Raw genomic sequence first — 22,826 nt, forward strand, 5'->3', positions numbered from 1 at the left:
CATCTGAGATGTCCTTTGCCACCTTCTAGCAAAACTCATCACCCGCTGCAAGGCAGCTAGCTTATCACAGCCTGTCACTTTAAATCTGAGTAATCACCCCAAGTCATTTTCAGAGACGAACGAGCCAGGAGAAGGGGGCTGTCCTGTGTTAAAATCAGGCAGACAATGCAGCTACTTGTGTCTCAAATATAAAACTGTCAATCTGTACTTTTTTTAAATAAATAAATTCCTCTTATCTATCTCAAACAACAACAAAGAAACTCATTCTTTAATGAGGGTATTGTAATTTAATAGCTAGTTTTTAAGAAAAGCATTGATTTCAAAATGTGCTTTATTAAAGTGAAAAAGGAGCAGACGCTAAATTTGTAGACACTGTCTCTAAAGATATCCAAAGATGTTTCCTTTTCTTTAGATCACATCTGTCATTGCCTATAGAAAAAAACTCAACATGGAGTGTCTTTGCACGCTCATGCTTTGTAGTGACTTATGTGGGTCACTAATGCCCTACAGAACTGCATGCCCAGTCTTAAAAGAAAGGTGTGCTCATGTCAGATTGCATCCAGTAGGATGCACTTTGGTTCACCAGTTCTAAGTTGTTATCAGTACTGGAAAGATCTGCAGGAAAGAAGGGTGTATTTGGTAATTCAGAGAGAAAGGAGGAAGTGAAGGAGTGGTGGTAGTAGCTGTTGAACACTTTCTGTTGAATGACCCTGAAGGTGTCACCTGAACAATGTTGAGCAATTGGAGGTTGTTTCTTCCAAGTCAGGGTGGCCGTGCTTGCAAAGACACAAAACGAGGTCTCATTTCTGCACACTCAGTTGTCACTTAAGTTATCCATCAGTATGGAACCCTTTCAGTGATGGACAGTAACAAGCTACACCAAGTCCTGTCTTGGCTCATTGTCTTTAAGTACTGCAGTCTGCTTTCATCGTCGTGAAATAAACAACACGGTTAATTAGTATGAAATTAAATATGAATGTTGTTGTTGGGCCTCTCCGTTTCTGTGCTCATCAATTCCTGACTTCGGTTGTAAACGATCTAAGAAATCAGATTAGTACTGAGTGGAGCTCATTCATTGACCCTGTGAATGTGTGTATTTGTGTTTGTGTTATTGAGGCAGAGGTGCAAACGCACGGGTATTGGAACTCAGTGTCGAGGGGAAACCGCTATTTCCTGAGCCAGGGGAAAGGAAGGAAACTATTTGTAGCAGCAAATAGACACTGTAGTACTCCTGCACCTTCCTACTGTCGATCTAGGAATAGACCGGAACAGACCCACATTGTAGGCTTTGATTATTTTTAAATTTCCCTCTTATGCTTTCCACACGGATCATGGGATGAGAGACGATCATGATGCATTTTTGTAGCGTTGGCGGCTTTTAGTTCGTGGCAAACCTCATATGATGTCTTTCTGTGTCTGACAGCTGACTGCTGTTGTCCGGGTCTCCTCTGTAAACAGGATGTTCGTGTGGGATTCACACCCATTTTGCTGTTTCCTTCATTTTGCATTCCCATGGCCATATGTAGAAGTGTGTCTGTGTCGAACCATCCAACTTAGATCTAATATTTACACTGGGGGCGTCATTCTCCTATCACAAACCCATTCTTTCTTTCAAAGAACATTTCCCTAAATATTGTCAACAGCAGATGAATAAAAATGAGACAAATGGTGATAAAATTTTTTCTAAATGTACAGTAGATGTGAAGACTTCAGCAAAGGCAGGAGATGAGGTGTATGTGTTTGGAGCATATGCTTGTCTGGGGAGAAAACTTGCTTCAACAAAAGGCCTAAAAATAGTAGGAAATTGCCCATGTGACACATTGGGGCTAAAGGCTTGTGAATAATTTGTCTAATGCAACACATACTCTCTTCCCAAGCTCAGTCATGCAAATGTGCTCCTGCTGGTTACTTCTGCCAGCCAGTACGTTGGAAAGAAAGGGGGAGGAACCAGGCTGCTCCACTTCCCCAGTTGGGATTTGAGTTGATTTGCAAGTATCACATGGATTAGGAGGACATTTGGTGGACAGATTGCTCTTGGCATAGGAACTTGACATCATTTTTTATAGTTTAATTAGTTGCAGTTGGTGCCCAGGCCGCAAAGAAGTCAAGTGTCTGCCTTTTCTTAGGTGAAACGTTAGAAACAACAGGTTTAAAACTGCCTATTTGATGCACCATTCTATAAACCTCCTCATCTATTGGTCCCTAGTGTTTCCTCCTTAAGACCATACTGTAACTCACGTATTTAATCCCTTATTTAGAGCTAAATATGAAATGAAATGTAAACCTGTTAGTATAAAAAGCTAGGTATGCTTTAAAAGTAGGAGATAACATGTTTACTTATTTTAGGAATTAAGATAATCATTATTATCACTGTTATTACTCAACAGGTAGGATGGTCTAAGCCCTCAGCTTCATCTTCTAATGCTCGCACACTATCATTAGAAGACAAACGCCCTGTTGTTCATTACAAAGTTAAAAAGCCAGCAGCCTATTTTCTGCTTGCATGCTCCACTTGTTTCAGGTGTGCGATTAATTGTGTGTGAAAACCAAAGAAAAGAAAAAGGAGAAAGGCTAGAAGTTTGTGAAGGTATTAGGGGAAAGGCACAAATAAATCTCGCATTGGAAGAAGTATAATTGTTTGCTTGATGGAATTGCATTGTGTTTCATCCTTTATGCTGCAAATACGGCAAAACAACTGGATTTTACAGCTTTTTTGCTTATTCTAGTAGTTCATTTAATTATTTTTCCTCTAATATGTTACTGACTTAACCATTGCAGTGCAGTAAAGGATGACTGACAGAGGACACGGGTGAATTAACACCCAAAAAAGCTTGCATTAAGTCTAAAGGTTGTGTATGTTGAAAAATATATGAATTCCCATAGTAAAGAAAGACACGCCAGCACATTTTGCAGCGGGGTTCAAACGCCTCGTCTCTTTGGATCTTTTTGTTCATACATTGAAGACAGCTTATCACCCAAATATGTTAACTTGAGTATGAACTGCAGGTTAAGCTGACCTGAGTCGTACAGCTGTCTAAAGAAATCCAAGGCGTCCAACAACCTTTCCAACGTGCATACATTGCATGACCTCGGGTTTAACTGCACATCATCTCACGAAGGAGGATTGCTTCTGGGTAAAATGTTCCAACCATTTCTGTGAATGTGCCGAAAGATTTTCAATCCATGTTCACTAATGCATTAAGCTTACAGTCAGCACGGGAAAGGTCTGAATTATTTAAAGCCATGAGAGTGTGTGCAAGTTCACACTTGTATTATATACTGATGGACTCTCCACCAACCCCCAGACTTCCCAACATCGTCTTTGCTGAAGCACAAGAGAGGGTGAACCACTTTACTGCAAACTACAGGGCAGAATATCGCCCATGCTCTGAGAGAAAATCTGCACAAAAAAGCCTTGAATTCCCAAGTTAAAGAAGAAAACAATGCAGTTAAATGTGCTCTGAGCAAGAAACAGAAAAGACAAAGTGAAGACATTGCAAGCCAGGCTGCCAGACAGTTAAAAAGAGGGAAAAAAGGGATGGAGGGGAGGAGGAGGACTATTTGTGCTAGCCCAGGGAGGTTTATGCAGAGGTGGAGGCAGACAGAAAGCAGATGGATATTTAGACAGAATGATAGCGGAGCCTGGCTGACAGAACGCCTGATAAGTGGCGTGACTGTTAGGTTTGGCGAGGTGGTGGTGATGTTGAGATACCCAGCCAGTAAGGATGGACATGGAGAAACATGGAGAAAAGAAGCTCACTTGATATTACATTCGACAATTTATTAACATGAGCTGCACTGCTCAGAATAAACCAAATCCCGACAATTGAGTTTGTACTGCAAAAGCAGAACATTAGTGCTTAATGTAAAAAGACACTGTGACAGTCATTTGTTGTTCTCTAAACCTCTAACATTAGAGCCTCTCTGTGTTGCAGGTAAACCCCAAACCATTGAGAGTTCTGAGCGGGTGCAGCTGTCTGGAACCTACAACGTAAGGAAAGGGAAGCTTCAGCTCCCGGTCAACCGCTGGACCAGACGCCAGGTCATCCTGTGTGGCACCTGCCTCATCGTCTCCTCCGTCAAAGAGAGCCAATCAGGGAAGATGCACATTCTGCCGCTCATTGGAGGAAAAGTATGTCAAAGTCACGGAACCATAACACACTTTATATAAGTTTGTTCTTTTATCTCTTTATATTGTCTTTTATAGGGAAGTTGGATAATAAACCTTACTGTCATATCAGTGAAGAATGAAGTAACACAGTTTTGTTACACTCGGGAAATGCTTATGAAGTGACAACAAATCATTCTAAACTTCTGTTTCCTCTTTAGCCTAATGTTCCGTAATACTTTCTGCTTGTTTTAGCCTAAATGTAGGTCGCAGAGAAATGATGGTAGCCATGACATCCAGATGAGCTGTTTTCAGCAAGGATGTTGTTTTCACTTATGCTTTGGAATCATGACCCACTTTTATGTGATGGATCACAATAAACTTTAGAGTAGCTGTATTCGCCATTTATCAGTTTACAACTGTGTGAGTGTATCAGCAAGATTCTTGCGAAATCATTATGCTATGTGTACCTAACACAAACAGACGCACAATACCACACCCGCTTTCTTAACCTTTCACTCACACGTGACTCTGCATGTGTTTGCATGGTGAGCCAGTGTGTGTGTGTATGTGCGTATGCTAGTGTTCTATTCCGTCCTCTTTACCAGTCGGACATTCATTAAGAGAACATATGCTAGTCTAAGGCTCCCATGCTTAATAATGTACCTTATCAGCATTTGCTCGTGCCCTTCACTGGTCTGTACAGTCCATATATTTTTCCATTGCTGTGTTCTTAAATTTTTTTTTTTGCCTTGTAAGTATTACCATTCTTACTTACCTCACCACCACCGTTCCTCATGTGGGAGCGTTTTCATTAGACATGATTTGTCAGCAAAAGCACCGGCTTTTTAGGTGTATTTTGTGTAGGAGCAGGGATGTCAGCAGGGCTGTCAGCATTTCAAACTCAGATGTCACTCTTGTGTCTGTTTGACTGCAGGTAGAGGAGGTGAAGAAGCACAATCATTGTTTGGCTTTCAGCTCGGCAGGCCCTCAGAGTCAAACCTACTACGTCAGCTTTGACAGTTTCACCGAGCACCTGCGCTGGCACAGACACGCTGCCAAGGTATGGTGTGTGTTTGTGTTGTGAGTGAGTGTGGGTGAGTCAAGTAAGTGAAAAGAAGCCCCTGCTTCACTGGCACTGCTCAGGTCTCAGCGGCTTAAGGGAAAAAATGAAGAACACCCTTTTTCAGGATGAAGGGGTTCCAATGTTTAAAAGATTTAGTGGCCAACAAAGATCCTCTGGGCTTTACATTCTTCGTAGGATGTCATTTAAATCTTGAGTTGACAACACATCATTGGTAATTCAACATGTATTCAACATGGAAAAAGAAGCATCTTTACAATTCCCTGACTGGTAATCATCTTATTGGTTTGTCAAATATTTTTAAAATAAGTTTTGATTATTAAAGACTCACTCCAATGTGGTGTATTTAACATGTTCCTGTGGCTTTTTTCTGATGATGGACAAAAGAAAATTTGAATTTCTACTGAACTACTACTGCTGCTCTGCTTTGCTATGTCCAAAAAAATGACATAAAAATAATTAAGTACAAAATTAAAAGTCCACCGGGACTGCTTTTACAATAGATCAAAAGATAATTGGAGTTGGACTTTCAGGATGTGAAATGTGTTATCAGTTTCCAGCTAAATCTCAAATACAATAAAACCTAAATCAGGATGTCAAACATTAAACTTGATAAAGTTACCTGGAGGAAGTCCTTATTCAAAGAAGAGAACTCTTCAATAATTAGTTCAATTAAATTCAATTTTATTTGTATAGCCCAAATTCACAACAGTCGTCTCGATGGGCTTCGTATCGGTAATTGAAAAAGTGAAACATAAAATCAAAAGGATCATGAATACATAGAGTTCAATAGGAAAATATTAAAATGAACTAACAAACTGACTAAGCTAAACTGGTTAATAAATAACTCCCATTTTATAAATTGAACATGAACAAATCTGGCATGAACAAATCGAGGCATGAAACACGGTTTGACGAGAGCAAAGGCAGGTTTGGTAAGTAAACCAACCGCTTCGGTCCGTGAACCAACCTAAACTGCTCTGTATGTCCAAATATAATTGGCCAAACAGAGAAAGTTTGTGGAATTTGGGTCATACAACAACAAAAAGAGAAATTGGATTAACATCAAATTTATCAAAAAATAAAGACTGAAGCTAAATGTAACTGAAATGATGCTTAAAGACCTAAAAAGGACAAAAAAATTCTACAAACAGCATAAGGGTGAGGAAACACTAAAAAATAATAATTAACCCTTTAATGCGTGGAGGTCACTAGTGTGGACAGCTTTGATAGCAAATACATGCTATACTACATATCTTACAATAGCGGCCGGTCTCTAGTAGGTGTCGGGGCTAACAAGTGCTCTTTACACCCCCCGCACAGTCGTGCAGACGTTGGGTGTCTCTGTGGTATTGTGAGGTAGTGCAGGGCTCGACATAGCCATTTGTCCGCTGGCCCGGTCCTGTTTTTCGAGCAGTACGGACCACAAGACTTTATTTTTTACTTGTCCGCTCGGGCCACTAAAATATCTAACAATTAATACATTTTTCACCTTTTACAATAAAGTATATTTTGCGAAAACGTGTAGATTTACCTCGTCTTTATAATTCACTTTTTCTGCTAGTCCTGTGTTCAGACTTCAAGGGTTTCTATGGGAAACCTTTTATCACTCTTCTCCTCCTCTCCCGCCTGCGCGTGCGGCTGTCACTGCCGAGCACCACGCGGCACGCGCTCACTCAATTTTTTTTTCAAACTTTATTGAATGTAACAATTCAATACTAAACAATGTTAAACAGCAACAACGAAGGAACAAGCCAGTGGGTTATTATTACATTTTAGGCAGATATATTTAAACTGACACACATATCAGCGCGCGCCCCCTGGTGGTTTTTCACCGCGATGATCATAAATCCAACACCGTCACTGAAGAGAGACTGAAGCATGTCAGAGATGTGGAAGACATGGCAGGAATAGATAGGAATATGTTAGTAGTTATTAATTAGTAGTATGGACAGCAAGATATTTAATGAATGCATTGAAGATGAAACTGTATGCACTAAGCTTTAAGCTGAATGTCAAAGAATCAAAGGCAACTCAAAATACCTGAATCTCAGACTCAAATGGAGTATAAGGTCAAACTACTTAATTTTGTTTTTCTTTACAACACTGTAAGCAGTAAGTATTTCTAGTTAGCTGAATGATCTCAGTAATTTAATTGTATTTAATTTTTCAATTATTTAATTTAATTAGGTAACTAAAGTAACTAAAAAGTAAATGTAACTTTGCAACAGTAACAAAAAGCAGAACCTTAAGGCAGTCAGGGCAAAAAAGTCAATAAAACTTCTTAACTATTGATTAGGAACAAATGTGAAATAGCAGTGATTAGAAGCAGCATGAAAACTTCTTAACTAGTGTTAACTACTACACTGCAGTGTTCTCTTCAAAACATCTGAAACAGACTAGAGCAGATTTAAGTTTGATATGCTCTATTTTTAGTCATTGAAAAGTGTATAAATAAGTGCTAGATGTCACCAGAATGCACCAAATTGCACCATATTAAAATTTTCCGGGGGGGCATGCCCCCGGACCCCCCTAAAGTTGCAAGCACCTGCGGAGCGGCGGGTCTCGCTGTGCGCGGTGTCGGGCCAGTAACTTTCAAAAACTACTGGCCCTGTGGGCCAGTGCAAATTTCTGGGCTATGTCAACCCCTGTAGTGTAGTCATCAGGTAGCAATGGCCAATAAACGCTCGTTTGAATTTAAATTTACTGCGGTGGCATACCCCAAAGAACATCCTGGTGAGGAATCTGCACTACATTTTGGGCTGGATCCTAAACGTAACCGAGAATGGCGCAAGCAGATGGATGATATTAAGAAGATGTTCGCAGAAAAAGGAGCAAACTGATTTCCTGTTGAGATGGGACGAATTAGAAGAACTGGTTTTTAGCATGGACTACTGAGCAACGACGGAATGGTGCGCGTGTCTCCAGGAAAGTGATCCGCAAGAAAGCAAAGAGGATTTTTGATGAGGAGATCGATGAAACATTTGCTAATACAATGTTCTCATTGTTGCCAGGGCTGCTATTGGAAGATTGACAGTATACCATAAGTTATTGAGCAAAGAGAAAATGCTCAGTTCAGAAATAACTGTTCAGATTTGTTGGGAAGCTAGATACGGTTACACTACATCACTGTTACTTTTGTTACACTATTGTCAGTTCAGAGACTTTGTCTCTAATCATGCATAAATCAGCCTATAAAGATAAAGGAACCAACATTACAGCATGTTATCATATTTCAAATTATTTACAGTTCTATCTACAAATTACCATAAAATTACATTGATGTTTTTAACTAAACAAAATTCATGAAGTAGACTTGAGGGGACAGGTAAATATATATTTGTAGAATTTAAAGGTATAACATTTTTTTCTAAAAGGAATAGACTTTATTTTGAATCCCTAAAGATGAATAAAAACATTTGGTTAAAAAAATCATGATTCATGCAAGAGAGGCTTAAATAAAACCAAAATATTCATAGATATTTGTGAGATTGAATTTGCATGGATTGGTTTAGTAAGTTTGTCCTGTGATGGACTTGAGAACCATCCAAGGTTAACCCCGCCTTCGGGGACATACAGGGGTCACGGCTCCAGCATCTCCGTGACCTCAAAAATTTGCTCTGCTTCACAGTCACTAACCTAATTTTCATCTAAGTCAGAATCCAAGACCTTTTTTTTTTTGATAAAATGATTTCACATAAGAGCAAAATATTTTTATATCAGAGTATTTAGACAAAGGTTTACATGACTAAATCGAAATGATGGATTTTGTAGTCTCAACTCTTCAAAGCTTCTAAAATCTGTTATGAATTTATTTTATTTTAGATGTGTGTGCTGTTGTGAACTGGCCTTTGATCATGAACAAACAATACTGAAGTGCTGGAAAAGGCCACATGTGTTAATTAACCTCATGCCTATGAGTTCACAGAAATATAACTAATTGGGTATAAACAGAGAATTCAGGACTGCTGCTGTTGTTTCTGTTGTCTATGCACAGTGTGCATTTTTGAAAGTAATGAATGTAACCCTATGGAGAACAGCAAAACTCCAACAGAAACCCTCCATGTGTTAGCTATTGAGAAAATCATTCAATACAAATTTTTGTGATGGCAAGATTCCACAAATAAAACTAATGAAAAATAATTTCTAGAGAAAGATAAAACTTTGTCAATCACTCCTATGCCATTATGTGTTACCATTTAACTAATATAGCACCTGAAAGTAATGGCTTTATTGATTTCAAGTTGGTCATATAAGAGTTAGGAACGGATGAAAAAGTGGCAATACAATAAACAAAATCTCAAGGATGTTTGAAATCTTCCAAAGTCCACACTCCAATCATCTTTTCATCTATTATAAAAGCATTCCCAGTTTTATTTTTGTTATGGTCATGCCATCTCAAGCAATTATCGATTTCTAGGGCATACTTTCTGTAGAGTGGCTGCAGTAGTTCATTAGAAATTCACCTGAGTTGGTGCAAAATACGCTCGCACCTACTTCCTGTCATCCATTAGTTTACATGCTCTTCCGTTAGCTTGCTGCCACTTCACACCCCCAAGCTAACATTAGTTGTACAATAAAAATGTCGAGCAATATCGTAGCTATCCAGGTATACAGTTTAAAGCCAGATCCCAGTTCAGATGAGGAAAACAAAGACGTTCATGGATCTATTCGTCTACAAGTGGATGCATCATAATGGAGCAGAGCAGGGAACTAGTGGCCTGTCGATTGTAGCTTCAGCAAGATTTTTCAAACAGCATTTTTTCGTCTGCTTCTGATTCACAACAATTTCAATAATGAAAATTCTCAGAAATGCAATTTCTAGCTAAATTTCCTATACATCTTACATCTTGAGAAAAACATGCCTATTTTATCACAATAAATATTTTATTAAGAGGAGAAAAACAAGGGGAATTATTATATTGAGATGGATCAGTCTATTTACCCTAAATTAGATTTTCGTGTTTATTCATGTTACTGAACTTACCTAAGAACTAAAATGGTCCAAACTGTTATGAACACAAGACCATGCAACCAGAAATAAGGATACAATTCCAAAGATGAAATAGTTTGTTTTTTTTATTTGTACTGTCCAATCTGTAACCCAAATGTCTGCAGGTCCACTCATGCAGCCTCCTGTTTGAACTCAAGTAGGCCGTAGCCACAAAACCTCTTTTCTAAATATTAACAGGGACATGCATGTCACCGTCACCCAGAGGGACACTCAGAATAGAAGGCTGGCTCGAGGCGGCACATGCCTTAGCGATAGCTGCTGAAGCTCAAGCTGATCTCACTGTGAAGCACTCCAGTTCACTGAGTATCCTACAGGAGGGAGATGTTTATGTCGTCATTTCATGTCTGCTTACTGTTTAGTTCCTTTTGAAACACTAATTGCTTTGTGCTTTTGCTTTTAACTAAATTACTATTCTAGATCATTAACCACTTGGATTTTTCCTCCAATTCTTCTTACTCTCTAATCCTAAGAAGATTGTCTGTAAATGGCATTTGACCCCCTCAGCTCTGACTCAAAGCACAAACTGCAAAACCAGTAAAGTCTTTTGTGGTGAGGGTAATCTTCTTGAACTCGGTGCATGCGTCTCTTTACCAGTTCCTCTTGTTGGTTTCAGATGGTGTCACAGAGGATCAACTCAGTGGACCTGTCCTGCTGCAGCCTGGAGCATCTTCCTTCCAACCTCTTCTATAGCCACGATCTCACTCATCTCAACCTCAAACACAACTTTCTGCCAGCAGACCAGTGCCTTCAGCAGCTACAAAGGTAAACTGTCATCATAAATCCACCGCAAACACACCCGAGGCTAAACATGAAAAGGTGCGGTTTGCTGAAAAATTATCAGTAAACGGTGAAAATGCCTGGAAACACAGAGGCCGCTTTCATCTTGCTCTAATAAAATGCTTGGATGTGTGAATGCACAAAACAATTAGACTCCTGTACAGATCAGAAGTTAACCAATGGCCAGTATGCAGTGTAACCGAGGAGGACGCTACATTTTAGTAATGTTAGGACAGCAAAAAAATAAATAAAAAACAGTAAAGAAAAGACAAAGCCCCTTTCAGTCAGTTTAAACCCTCCCTGTCTGTAGAGGCAGAGCTGATAATATCAGTCTATAGATTTTGGTTTTTTAAAGGAAATAAGTCACTAAAACAGTCGTAAGCTGTGTCCAAATTCACTCACTACTCCCTCATTTCTTAAAGACTCATAGTGCGAGACTATCCAGTGCCCTGAATTTTAATGCAATTCTGACACAAGCTCACTGTTTTTTTAATTAAATGCCAAAAATGGCATTACCCATTTTCCAAAGTAAAGCCCTCATGATTACGAACATTTTACTAAGACTATTTATGAATCCACTATGTTCCGTTGATGAAAACTAAGGGGATTTATACAAAATAAATGTACCAGTACATATACTTTTTCGAATGTAGGTTTATATTCGCCAATCTAATGAACAGAAGCTGCGTTTCCATTGACTATGAAATTACGTAAATTGGATTGTCGAATATAATTTCGCTTATGGAAACACTTCAATTTTGAAAAAGCTCACATTTATCTAAAAAAAAAGTATTTGGGCTTGAAGAAAGTGGTTTTTGAGGCATATCCAAATTGACAAATTTTGCTAAACTGCAATGGAAAGACTTTTTTCAAATTAATTAATAATAATGTTTTTTATTTATCTGCGCTTTTCCGGAGGCTAATAACCAATGATGTGTTGTCAACTCTGCTTCAATTGTGTCCATTACTCATTCACTCCTCATTCATACTTGGTGATGGTTGAGGCCATCTGGGCCAACTGGGGGCAGTTACCATATCAATAGCCTTCTACCTTAGTACCCAAGCTACCCAGCCGCCTTATATAGCCGCCTTAAATCAGTCATGTGACCGCCGGTAGCCAATTTGTAGGTAGTGATGACAATGCACTTCTTGGTAGAAACTAGCTACCGGGGACACTGGACACACCTCATGAAAACTTTAACAAGTCATGCAGAATTTTTGGATTCAAACTATGCCTCTAGTATCACCAACCAATATTTCCCATAATGGCTTCATCCGTAGCCACTCCCACGTGTAATGAGTTTGCCGCTCCATGGGCTGACTAAAGACCTGTTCACACCGGGACGAATTTCGCGTGCGGTATTCGCCGACGTTTAATGCATTGTGACTAAACAAAGGGCAAAAACGCTACGCGTAAAAGTGCCATTTTTTTAAAAACGCCTCGGGTTTGTTTTTTGGTTTGACGCACCGCGTCAAAAACTATACGACCAATGAGAATTGTGCTTTTGCACACGTGTCTGGAGCTTCTGAAGTTACAGTAAAACACAACTTGGGGGCGCTCAAACACAAAACTGTCTTGCCGAGCACACATACGTAACGGCGAAGAAGATAAACGCCAAGTAGCGTCTACACTGCCGCGAAGAAATAAGACGAAGAAGCTGAACTCACTGACGGACATTATAAAATATCCCAGAAAACGCTCATGATACATTTTCAGCTCTTGTACCAGTCGATAAAACTCCCCATGTTCTTCTCTTCTCGTAACTATGGGATCTACCCAAAATCGGCGTCTTTTCCGGCATCTTTCATCAATCAACAGAACAATAATTTCTTCATCGCTGGAACTGGAGCTACTGGTGCTTGAAATATTCATGTTTTCTTTGTATGATTCTGACAAGCGCGTAAATACTTGCTCTCTTCTTCTGAGTGAAAAACGAGTTTAAGGAGCGTAAAGCTGCTCAGCGCCACCTTGTGTACAGGGGTATTTCTGTTTTACATTAAGTGCCACCTAATGTCAGGGAATGAATTTGCATGTTCACTCGGCTCATCGTCAGCGAAAATCGCTTAGGTGTGAACACAAAAAACGTGTTGAAAAACGCTGACGAATAACGTGCGGCGATATTCGTCCCGGTGTGTACGGCCCTTAAGACGCCGACATCTCCTTTGATAGATAATGATGAGCGCCACAGCCGTGGCAGACATTTGAATGCATCCGATGTAAATCAAAGCATTGTTCACATTTGTCGCCATGTTTTTGAATGACTTATCACAGGAGTTGGTTCATGTTTATTCGCATAATTATGATTTAATGGAAACAGTTCAATTGTAAAACTTTGTTTTTTTGACATTTCTAGAATTTCAAAAAAGTTTTGCGCACGTGTAGTAGGAAGTGCAGCTGGTGATGCACACTGGTATTTCACAAAGCCTTCTGGGTAATTTCCAGGAGACTGGATTTTTGAATTGTAGATTCAGACATCCCTACAAAATGGCCAATGCTCTATATAGTGCACCAAGGAGTGAGTGAATAGTGTTCAGTTAGTGTTTGATCATACGTCTTTATTTAAAAACTTAAGCGTGAAAATGGATCAATTGCATGAATTGAGTTACAACCTGCTTCAGTACGTAGTGATGTTTCCAATTTACCTTGTCAGTTTTGGGCTTTTTTTCCTGATGACTAATGTTTTTAATCATAACACAATCAATTATTTTGTGAAAACCCGAAACAGGAGCAAATTCCTCCTCTGTACTTTTCGGAACACTCTGTTCTCGTAAATATTTACAAATGAAATTATCTTTTTTTGTCCTGCTTTCTATTCTTCCATGTACCACCTTGTCCTGGGTGTTTTTGTGCCAGAGCTGTGGCTAATGTCTAAGTGACATGCAGAAAGTACCAAGGTTGCTTCAAGTGCTGGTTATTATGAAGAAATAATTGATCTCACTTTGTCAGTTTTAAATGTGTTTTTAAAATTTCAATTGAAGTAAAAAAGTCACAGTTTTCCCCTTTATTCCTCATCAATACACATATGCGTCACCTTAGAGTGAAAAGCAACCAGTCTGCATGCTTTCTAAAGTAGAATTTGTATTTTTTTACCATTATAGTCTAATGTGACTGTAAAGCGCTTTGGGCCTTCTAGATAGGTAGTAAAGCACTACATAAGTATACATCATTGACCATTTAATGTAGTTGTTCTTCTTGGAAATAGAGTTTGGTCTGGTGGTGTAGCTAATGATTGTCTTTGACAGCTGTCAGCAACTGTGATGCCGTTTAGATTATTTTCACACAATGACTGGAAATAAACCAGGTTACCAGTTCAACCCGAAGGTTTGGCTTTGTTTGTTTCAAAGTTTCTTGAATTTCCTTAAAACTTGTTTTTGCTGATGAAAGGCTGGGATGCAATGCCTCTTGTAGGTCAGAAATACTTTCCTTAGAGGTCTAGGTGGACTGTTTTAGACATGCTGAAGCCTTTTAGGAACAGGAACTGACTAGGAGCCAAGGGACAATACGCCATCACAGTGAGGCATCACTGGGAACAGCATGGCATGGCTGACTGGTTTGGCCGAGTTAGCTTTGCCTGCGATAGCAAGCCGTCTACCGGAGAGCTGTAGTTGGCCGGGCAAAACGAGCCCCGAACTCGGAAGGGTGGATGTGTCTGCGGTGAAGCTTTTAATGTGCCTGGCCTCCCTTACTCGTTCTCTCTGCGGCGACCATCTGCTGCACACCCATCCCGGTCCCAGGTTTAGGGACTGGGGGCATGATACTGCATGTATACAGTTGTTGTGATTGTGTGTGCAGTCATGTATACTCTGTGGGCTTTTGTTGCAACAGCTCGTGCTCAAATTTGTTGGTAGAAGAATTCTGCCGTGGAGTGAACCGTGTGAACCTGACGCCCATGTCAGATGTGTGTGCACAACAGCGTGTGTCAGAGAGGAATATGAGCTGACATGCATGCATGCATGCATGCATGCAACTGAAGTTGTGACTTCAGGCTACAGATTTAGGGTCAGCTCATAAAAATTTTGATGTAACATGCAATTTATTTTTTTAAATCCAACTAAATATTTAAGCGCTACAAAAGACATGCATGTCTGAATGTGTCATATTGTTTTTTAATTAAACAAAAATTGATTTAATTTGAGGAACTTTTCAGGTCACTGTACTGATACTGTAGATGTTCAAAGGATAGATTCCTCTGCATTATTTTATGATGGATGTATGTGTGAGGGATGCACAGCTCCCCTGCTGGTCAAACAGAGACAACATTAATTTAGCTTTGCCAAGCATAAGTAGGTTCATCCGTATTTGACCCAACATGACAGAGAATGAGGTCAGTAATGAGGAAGAGCGGAATACTTCAGCCGAAAGTTAAAGGGTTTGACAGAAACGCGAGGCAGAGTTTTCTGGCTTCTTGCAGTCCCATGAGAGATTTTTGTCAGAAGAGCTGCAGAGGAGCAGCACGTCTTCATGAGTGTGCCTTGTTTTTTTGTCTGTTTATTGTGGACTGGTTTAAACGTGCTATTAAACGTTTGGACAGGTAGCATTCTTTACATTTTCTCTTGTGTGTTTCTATCTGGGTAAAAACAACTGATTGAGCGATCAGAAATGCAGAGTCACTTGTGCTCTTTTTTTCTGGCATGCGGTTACATTCCCAGCATGCATTTCACCCACTGAGGATGATGGCTGTGATTCTGTGCATGCAATAAACCTTTGGCCTTTTTATGTTGTTGTGGATATTTTTAATGGATTATGAAGGACACAAAAGTCACAGAACAGAAATAGAAGGAACTTTAAGGGAGTTCCGGCGGCTGGATTCTCTTTTTTTTGTTTCAGTCGATCTGTGTCTGTTGTTTGTTGCTTGGCAGCTTTTGAGGGTTTATCGCAGCTTCAGACAAAAGATAACAGCTGCTATAAATAAACGTCATGACCATGTAGTTAAGCCACTTTTGGAAAATAGGGGTTTCAAAGGAGGAAGTTACAAACGGAGAAGTGAGTTAACATAAACATTTTAGTCTTTTAGAACAGCAAACAAAGGCACTACAATAGTTTCTTATTTTATTCTCTAACACATTCAGGAGAAAAATCTATATGATGTTTGTTTTGGCTGACTTGCATTTGGCATAAATTTGACTTCCGAAACTTTGCTATTGCTTGCACAAGTTGAAGCATCTCTTTTTAAAGTCCCTTTGATAAAGACATCATATAAACTGTTAAACACCCACTCTGGTGGATCTGAAAATCAAGTTTTTGCTGTTTTTAACATGTTCTTGTGGCACTTTACTGATGATGGAGGACATACATAAAGAACATTTAGCTCAATGTTGAATTAACGAGTATTTCTTTATTCAAATCGTTGACGAGCAAAGGCTGTTTGAAAAAGAGCATATTTGTGACGAGGAAAATACGCTGGACGGGCCACAAGCTCCCTGCTTCGAGTTCTCGGCAATGGGGAGGGGAAAGGGGGCGGGGTTGCTTTGCATCAACAATCCACAAATCAGAGACGAATTCTAATGAACTACTGCCGCTCTGCAGAAACTATGCCCTTAAAAAAGACAGATTTTTATCTTTTTTTAGTTTGTCTAAAAACAGCATAAAAGACCGCTGGGAACATTTTTAAAAATAGATCAAAAATATGATTGGAGTGGATCCTTAAACAGTTTAAAAGTTTTTAACACTGTTTGCATTGGCATAAATTCAGATGCTTGTGAAACTTCACAGGTTGCAGTCCACAGTATTTGACTAGCAGTGAGGAACTGCCCATAATGGTTTGCCACAGTCGTGGCAGATCTTGTGTAAAATTCCTCCATCTCCACAAATGAATGAAATCTCCTTGATTGCTGCCTGCGGCTTGTTCTTGAACTCCTCTTTCTGCAGCCGATCGCACCGACTGATCAGACAGTTTAAAAACATCTCCTGTTGTTTGGAGAGTTTTGTTTCGTAAAGATTACAGCTGCTTCGCTTTTGGCTGCTTTAAATGTCACAGTAATTATATTTAACATGATCTAATAAGGGCCACACTGCCTTTTTTTGTTCACTCATTCGAGCTGACATTTATGAAAAGACTTCTCGACATCTTGAGTTTTCTGTGAGCCAAATGTAATATTTCCAGCTGTTGCACCGGTCAAATTAAAATGATAAGCGCCGCTTTAGAGAGGGAGGCGCAAACAGAAAGACCCTATAAAGACAGAGCATGGCACAGATATCTGGAGAGTCTGAGGAGGGGGTGTGAGCATTACTCAGCACTTTGCAGAGGTTGTTCTGAAGGTGGAATGACATTTTACCAAAAACATCTTCAGCCTCTAGCTGGATTTTCTCAACCTCCATCGTCTGCATCCCCGTTGCCTTTATTTTTTTGTCATAATCCACATGTGCGAAGGTGTGCAGCACCTGAATGTGTACCATCACGAGTTTAGCATTGTCAACACTGATATGACTCACTGTTTTCTCCACGTGTCTGTCTGCAGTGTGCATGGTTAGATGGATAAATAAAGACAGTGTCATTTCCTCTTAGTTCTCGTTGCTTCTTCGGCTCTCTGCTGCCTGAGGGTCCAACCCCAGTGAAGGTCACAAACATGCCATAGAGGGAGCGCTGAATTCCTCCAGTCTCTGGTGTTTAAACGAACAACACAGATGCTCGTGCTGTGTTTGTTTACTCAACAATCAAACCTGAAGGCTTCGCCTCACTTGAGGAGTGTTGTCTGTGGGTGTGCGGAATCTGTTTTTCTTCCCAAAACTAAGTAATTATATGCAAAATAACTCTGCTGCAAAACAGGAATCCATTGAATTGTTTACAATGGTTGCAACGTTCACACAATACAAGGAACATTTCTCTGATCCATTTCTCTGCTCTTTTCTCTCTTCATCTCCAGGTTCACTTGCCTGCGGAGCCTCAACTTGTCCAACAATCACTTGGGTCAGTTCCCGCTGGCCATCTGTGACATCACCACCCTGACAGAGGTCAACCTCAGCTGCAACTACCTGCTTTCTGTCCCCAGTTCTGTGGGTGCCATGACTAAGTAAGAGGAACCTAACACACTTTTTATTTTTTTATTTTTATTTTTTTACTAGAATTCCTTTAAAAGGCACATAGTGTTGCCAGAAAACGTCAGAAGCTTACTAAACTTAAATGACTGTATGAAATGTGTCATATGTGCTGAGCGGTTGTGTGTTTAAACTGATTCCTCCTTAAAGAAATGATGTGGGTTTTTTTTTTTTACAAACTAAAAATTGTCTTTTTACTGCAACAGTTTGCATATTCAGATGGAAGAATGACTTCAAAATAACAAAGTAGTTTGCTTGTTCCGAGGAAAAAAAAATCATTTTCCCCTCTGTCTCCAATAAAAGGGTCAAAATTAGGGTGCAGTTCATTATTAAAATATAGTCATTATTTGATGGTTCACCATAGTGTGCGATTGATTGTCATTTCCTATTTGCCAACACATGATATCTGTGTCAAGAAGTAACCCAATTCTGTATTTATTTTTCTATTATCCTTTATCAAAACAGGAAGTTAGAACTTCCTTTCAGAGTAAGATCACTGACCAAGATAGCAGTTGTTAATGATTACAACAAATGAGAGTTTCGTGAAAACATGATTCTTAGCTTTGTGGTGAACCAGAAGAAGTCGAGCACTTTTCCTTTTTCATAGAGGGCTACAAATGATTTAGCTTGTGGCTGAGGTCCAGCATAATCCTCAGAATATTTGGAAACACTGAGTAAATCTGTGAGAGTCTAAATTCATCAATTGGATCTCATGTTCAATGCAGTTTGATGCTTTCTTTTTATACAACTGTATAATTAGATGAGTTGTGATTAAGGAAGACAAAACCGTCAGATCAAGCAGTGTATTTCTTTCATCCAAAGCTAAACATATAGGTTTGTAAATGTGAAACTGGACAAGAGGAGAAGATAATCTGCAGGATTTATCTGGTATGCCTTTAAATTCCTCAAGTGGCCGACAGGGCATTTGTGTTGCTACTGCCATCTGCTGGGCATAAACCTTTCTGGATTTTAGATTGTATTTTAAAAAAAGCAATTGTTCATGGAATCCTTCTCTCTCTCAGTTTACAGACGTTCCTGCTGGATGGAAACTGCTTAAGCGACCTGCCCTCTGAGCTTGGTTCTTTGCAGAGACTTGGATATTTAGGCCTGTCCTTCAACCAGTTCAACCACGTGCCGCAGGTGCTGGAGAGGTTGTCCTCCATGGAGAAGCTGTGCATGGCAGGGAACTACCTGGAAACGCTCACCCTGCAGAACTTCAGGCTGCTTCACGTCAAACACATTGATCTGAGGTACAAGCCTGCACCAAAAAGTATTTTCCCTCAGAGAAGAATCCTAAAAGCTACAAAAAGGATCATGTTTAGACAAAAAATGAAAATAAAGACTGTCATTGTTATGCCTGTTTGCTCGCTGACGGTCTTATTTTTAATTATTTTCATCTATTCCTAAATATTAGGTCACTAAATACTGGTTGGTTGCTTTAATCCACCAATTACAGAAAAAAAGCAGTGAAAAATGTTGGTTTGTGCAGACCGTGAGACCGCACGAAACCAGAAACTCATTCATCATCACTGTGGAAGCACTGAGCTGGAGTGACTTGCAATGTTTTCTAGTTAAAACATCTCTGCCTCTGTCGTCACTTAAAGCTGGGTTTGTAAATTAGTTGTAGTTATTTCAGCGTTCTAACACATTTAAACAACATCTAAACATTAATTATTTCTTTTAAACTTTTGCTTTTAAAAGAAAACTATGGTAGGAAAACATTTTAGTGTTAAGGATTATTTATTTTCTTTATTTGTTTGTAAGTTTTTGGACTAAAATCGAGTATCACTGGACTAGTTAAAAAGTTTTTCTCTCAGAGACTAATCCTAGATTTTCCTTCGAGGCATCAAGCTACAAAACTGACTCCAAAAAGTTCTGATGAAACACTTCTAATTTGCTCTGCCAGTCATAACTTTCAGGAAAATTTTATTAAACAAAAAAAACACAAACAGTTAGGAATTTAGGGTTTCCTCACATGCATGAGGGATACTGGAGAAATAGATGATATGCAGCAGCATCAGTAACTAGTCTGAAGTTGCCAAACAACACTGGTGTGTCACATATGCAAAATGCACCTGTTAAAGTTGGCAGCTGAGGCTTGAATCAAGTATTTATGTATGCACAAAAGTAAACTTAAAGGCGTAAACAGCTGCTGAACTTTGTTTTGGTAATGCTAAATTAGCTGAAGAAGTGGAAGATTAGAATTGAAGATAATTGTAAAAACTGCAACCGTAACTGATTCAAAAACTCAGACAACTGCAAAGTGAATCAGTTGGATGCAGTTTAAACTAATTTGAAAAAAAGTATCAAATTCTAAATAGAAATTATTTACCTAATGTAGTTATATCTGATGCAGCCGAATAATACAACTGAAAAAGCTCAAGCAAAGCTATTTTTTTAAAAGGCCGAGCAATAAAGTTTTAAGTTCTCAAAGAGCACAATGTATTTGAGAATTTTATTTTTTGTATTAATATTTATTATGAGTAATCTTTGCTCCATCAGTCAGACACTAAAACTTTAATAAGAAATGTGTGTTTTCTGACTAACAAGACATTTTTACTTTATCTACTAGAAATGTAAAACTTTTTGCTTCTGTCTGCCTCTTTTGCCAGATTGAATAAAATCTCCGTCATGGTGCCGGATGAGCCGGACCTGCTGAGACACGTGACCCAGCTGGATGTGAGGGATAACAGGCTCACAGACCTTGATGCCTCTGTCTTTCCAAGGCTGGAGATGCTTCACTGCGAGAGGAACCGCATCATTAGTCTGCGAGTCAAGGGATGCTTGCTCAAAGGCCTATATGCATCCAACAACGGTGCGTCGAAGTTTTAAAGGAAACCTGTAGCACGTAACAGATGTGCCCTCACGCATGCTTTTTGATTTCTTCCATATTTCTTTATTGTCTTCATCCAAACATCAACATTCATTTCCATCCACCTGTTTTATTGTATGAAAGCGTCCTTGCTGGAGGTTAATGTGTCTGCATGTCTCCTTTACAGAGCTGCGGCAGCTGGATGTCAGTCCTGTGCCCTCCAATCTTAGTTACATGGACGTCTCAAGGTGAGGAAAGCAAAACAGAGTCTGAGCAGAACATGTTTGGAGAACGATAGAGAAGCATGTTTGCTGCTCATCTGCTCTGCCATAAAGAACAATAATTATGCTGGAGGTGTTCTTTGTGTGTTTAGCAGGGGGGGAATAGATAAAGTCTTTTATGTTTGATGCCTCCTCTGCTAACAGGAAGATGGAGCTTTCTATGAAAAAAAATGTTTGTTTTGTATTTTTGTCGAAAAGATTAATTTTGACATGTAGCCTAGACGAATGTCTCACATAGGACATTTTTTTATGAAATGTCTCAAAGGCACCACAGATCTAGAACACAATGTTTGTGCTTTTTAACTACAATGCTGTATTACTTCTGCGTTGTTTTTTTCAAGTGCCTTATTTCACTCACTTAGGGTCGGTCATTATCCTAATTCTCGTTCCCTTTTTCCTCCTCCAGGAATAATTTAGAGTCTTTGCCAGACTGGCTGGTTGACTCGAAGAGGCTGGAAGTTCTGGACGTCAGCCACAACCTGGTCACCGAGCTCCCGGCGAGGTGATTCTCCCTCTCAGATAATATGCCTGTATATGTAGAACAATGCCGCATTATTCTCTGTGCCCTTTGTCAGGCTAGTCATCTGTCCCAGATAGAGCCTCATAAATCACTTAGATAGACTGTAACCTCTTCCCCTCAATATAGCATTTTAGAAGGTCAGCTCAGGTGCACCTCTTCCTCTTTTGTGTGTCCCGCATTGCACTTCTGCTCCCTCGGCTTCTCATTCACTCTTCCCTTTCCCTCATTTTCTGCAAGTGTATTTTTTTTTTGCCTGGAAGGATGAGTAATCGAAGCTCCAGGCTCCACTGGAGGCACTTTCGTCTCTCCTCACCTGCAAACCCACCACCCTTCATCACCTCATTGTTTCCGTCCGTCCAGGTTTATGCGAGTCCATGTTTTATCTTTCATCTTCTGGTTCTGACCCAACCATCTTTATGTTTTTCTTGTGTTGCAGGTTGTTTTGCAGCAGCAGTCTGAGGAAGCTGAGTGCAGGACACAACCGCCTGCAGAAGCTGCCTGAGAGAGTGGAGCGCCCTCTGCTGGAGGTTCTCGATGTCCAGCACAATCAACTAGTGGAGCTTCCCTGCAACCTGTTCCTTAAATCTGACAGGTAGCATTAATCATCGTATGGATCTTAGTTTCTTTTTTTTTAATGGGTAATATGCATCCTAAGCTGAAAGCTAAATCAATTGGATGGAAACTGCAGGGATATAAAAATAAATTATGGGCAGTCCTTTTACCAAGGGCAAGATAATGAAGGGTGAGGATAAAAGGCAAATATAGAACAGCCAATCTATGGAGGGGAAGATATTTGAATGGTTAACGGTAATGTCAAATGATGTTTGGTTTAAATGAATTTCACAGAATGTAGGGCGCTAAGTTTGTACTTTTGTGCTTTATTTTTCCAGCTTACGGTGTCTAAATGCCTCAGCCAATAAGCTGGAACTCCTGCCGCCCTCCAGCCTGTCAGAGGAAAGCCACAGCATCCTGCAGGAGCTGTACCTGACCAACAACTGGCTGACAGACAAGTGTGTGCCCATGCTCACTGGCCACACACACCTTCGAGTTTTGCACATGGCCTACAACCATCTCCAGACCTTTCCAGCGAGGTACAGAACCCTGTTCTTCCTCCGTTGTTGCTGTCAAATCTAAATCCATCTTAAATTCTCTTGACTAACCTGTTAATTGATCAATACTGTTCATATCTTTTAG

General features: G+C 39.7%; 1 protein-coding gene across 1 annotated transcript in view; it reads left to right on the plus strand.

Moving 5' to 3' along the window:
* The window catches only part of phlpp1 (PH domain and leucine rich repeat protein phosphatase 1), a 55,592-nt gene that overhangs the window by 27,183 nt on the left and 5,583 nt on the right, over positions 1 to 22,826 (plus strand). Inside the window, exons 2-11 of the mRNA XM_011486908.4 lie at positions 3,936 to 4,132; positions 5,046 to 5,171; positions 10,820 to 10,968; positions 17,848 to 17,994; positions 19,042 to 19,269; positions 20,632 to 20,834; positions 21,019 to 21,079; positions 21,519 to 21,614; positions 22,069 to 22,224; positions 22,523 to 22,723. Coding sequence (XP_011485210.1) covers positions 3,936 to 4,132; positions 5,046 to 5,171; positions 10,820 to 10,968; positions 17,848 to 17,994; positions 19,042 to 19,269; positions 20,632 to 20,834; positions 21,019 to 21,079; positions 21,519 to 21,614; positions 22,069 to 22,224; positions 22,523 to 22,723 — 1,564 coding nt within the window. The remainder of the gene's footprint in view (positions 1 to 3,935; positions 4,133 to 5,045; positions 5,172 to 10,819; positions 10,969 to 17,847; positions 17,995 to 19,041; positions 19,270 to 20,631; positions 20,835 to 21,018; positions 21,080 to 21,518; positions 21,615 to 22,068; positions 22,225 to 22,522; positions 22,724 to 22,826) is intronic.

This window comes from Oryzias latipes, chromosome 17, assembly GCF_053564925.1.
Source record: "Oryzias latipes strain Hd-rR chromosome 17, Olatipes_Hd-rR_3.1".
NCBI classification, from domain to species: domain Eukaryota; kingdom Metazoa; phylum Chordata; class Actinopteri; order Beloniformes; family Adrianichthyidae; genus Oryzias; species Oryzias latipes.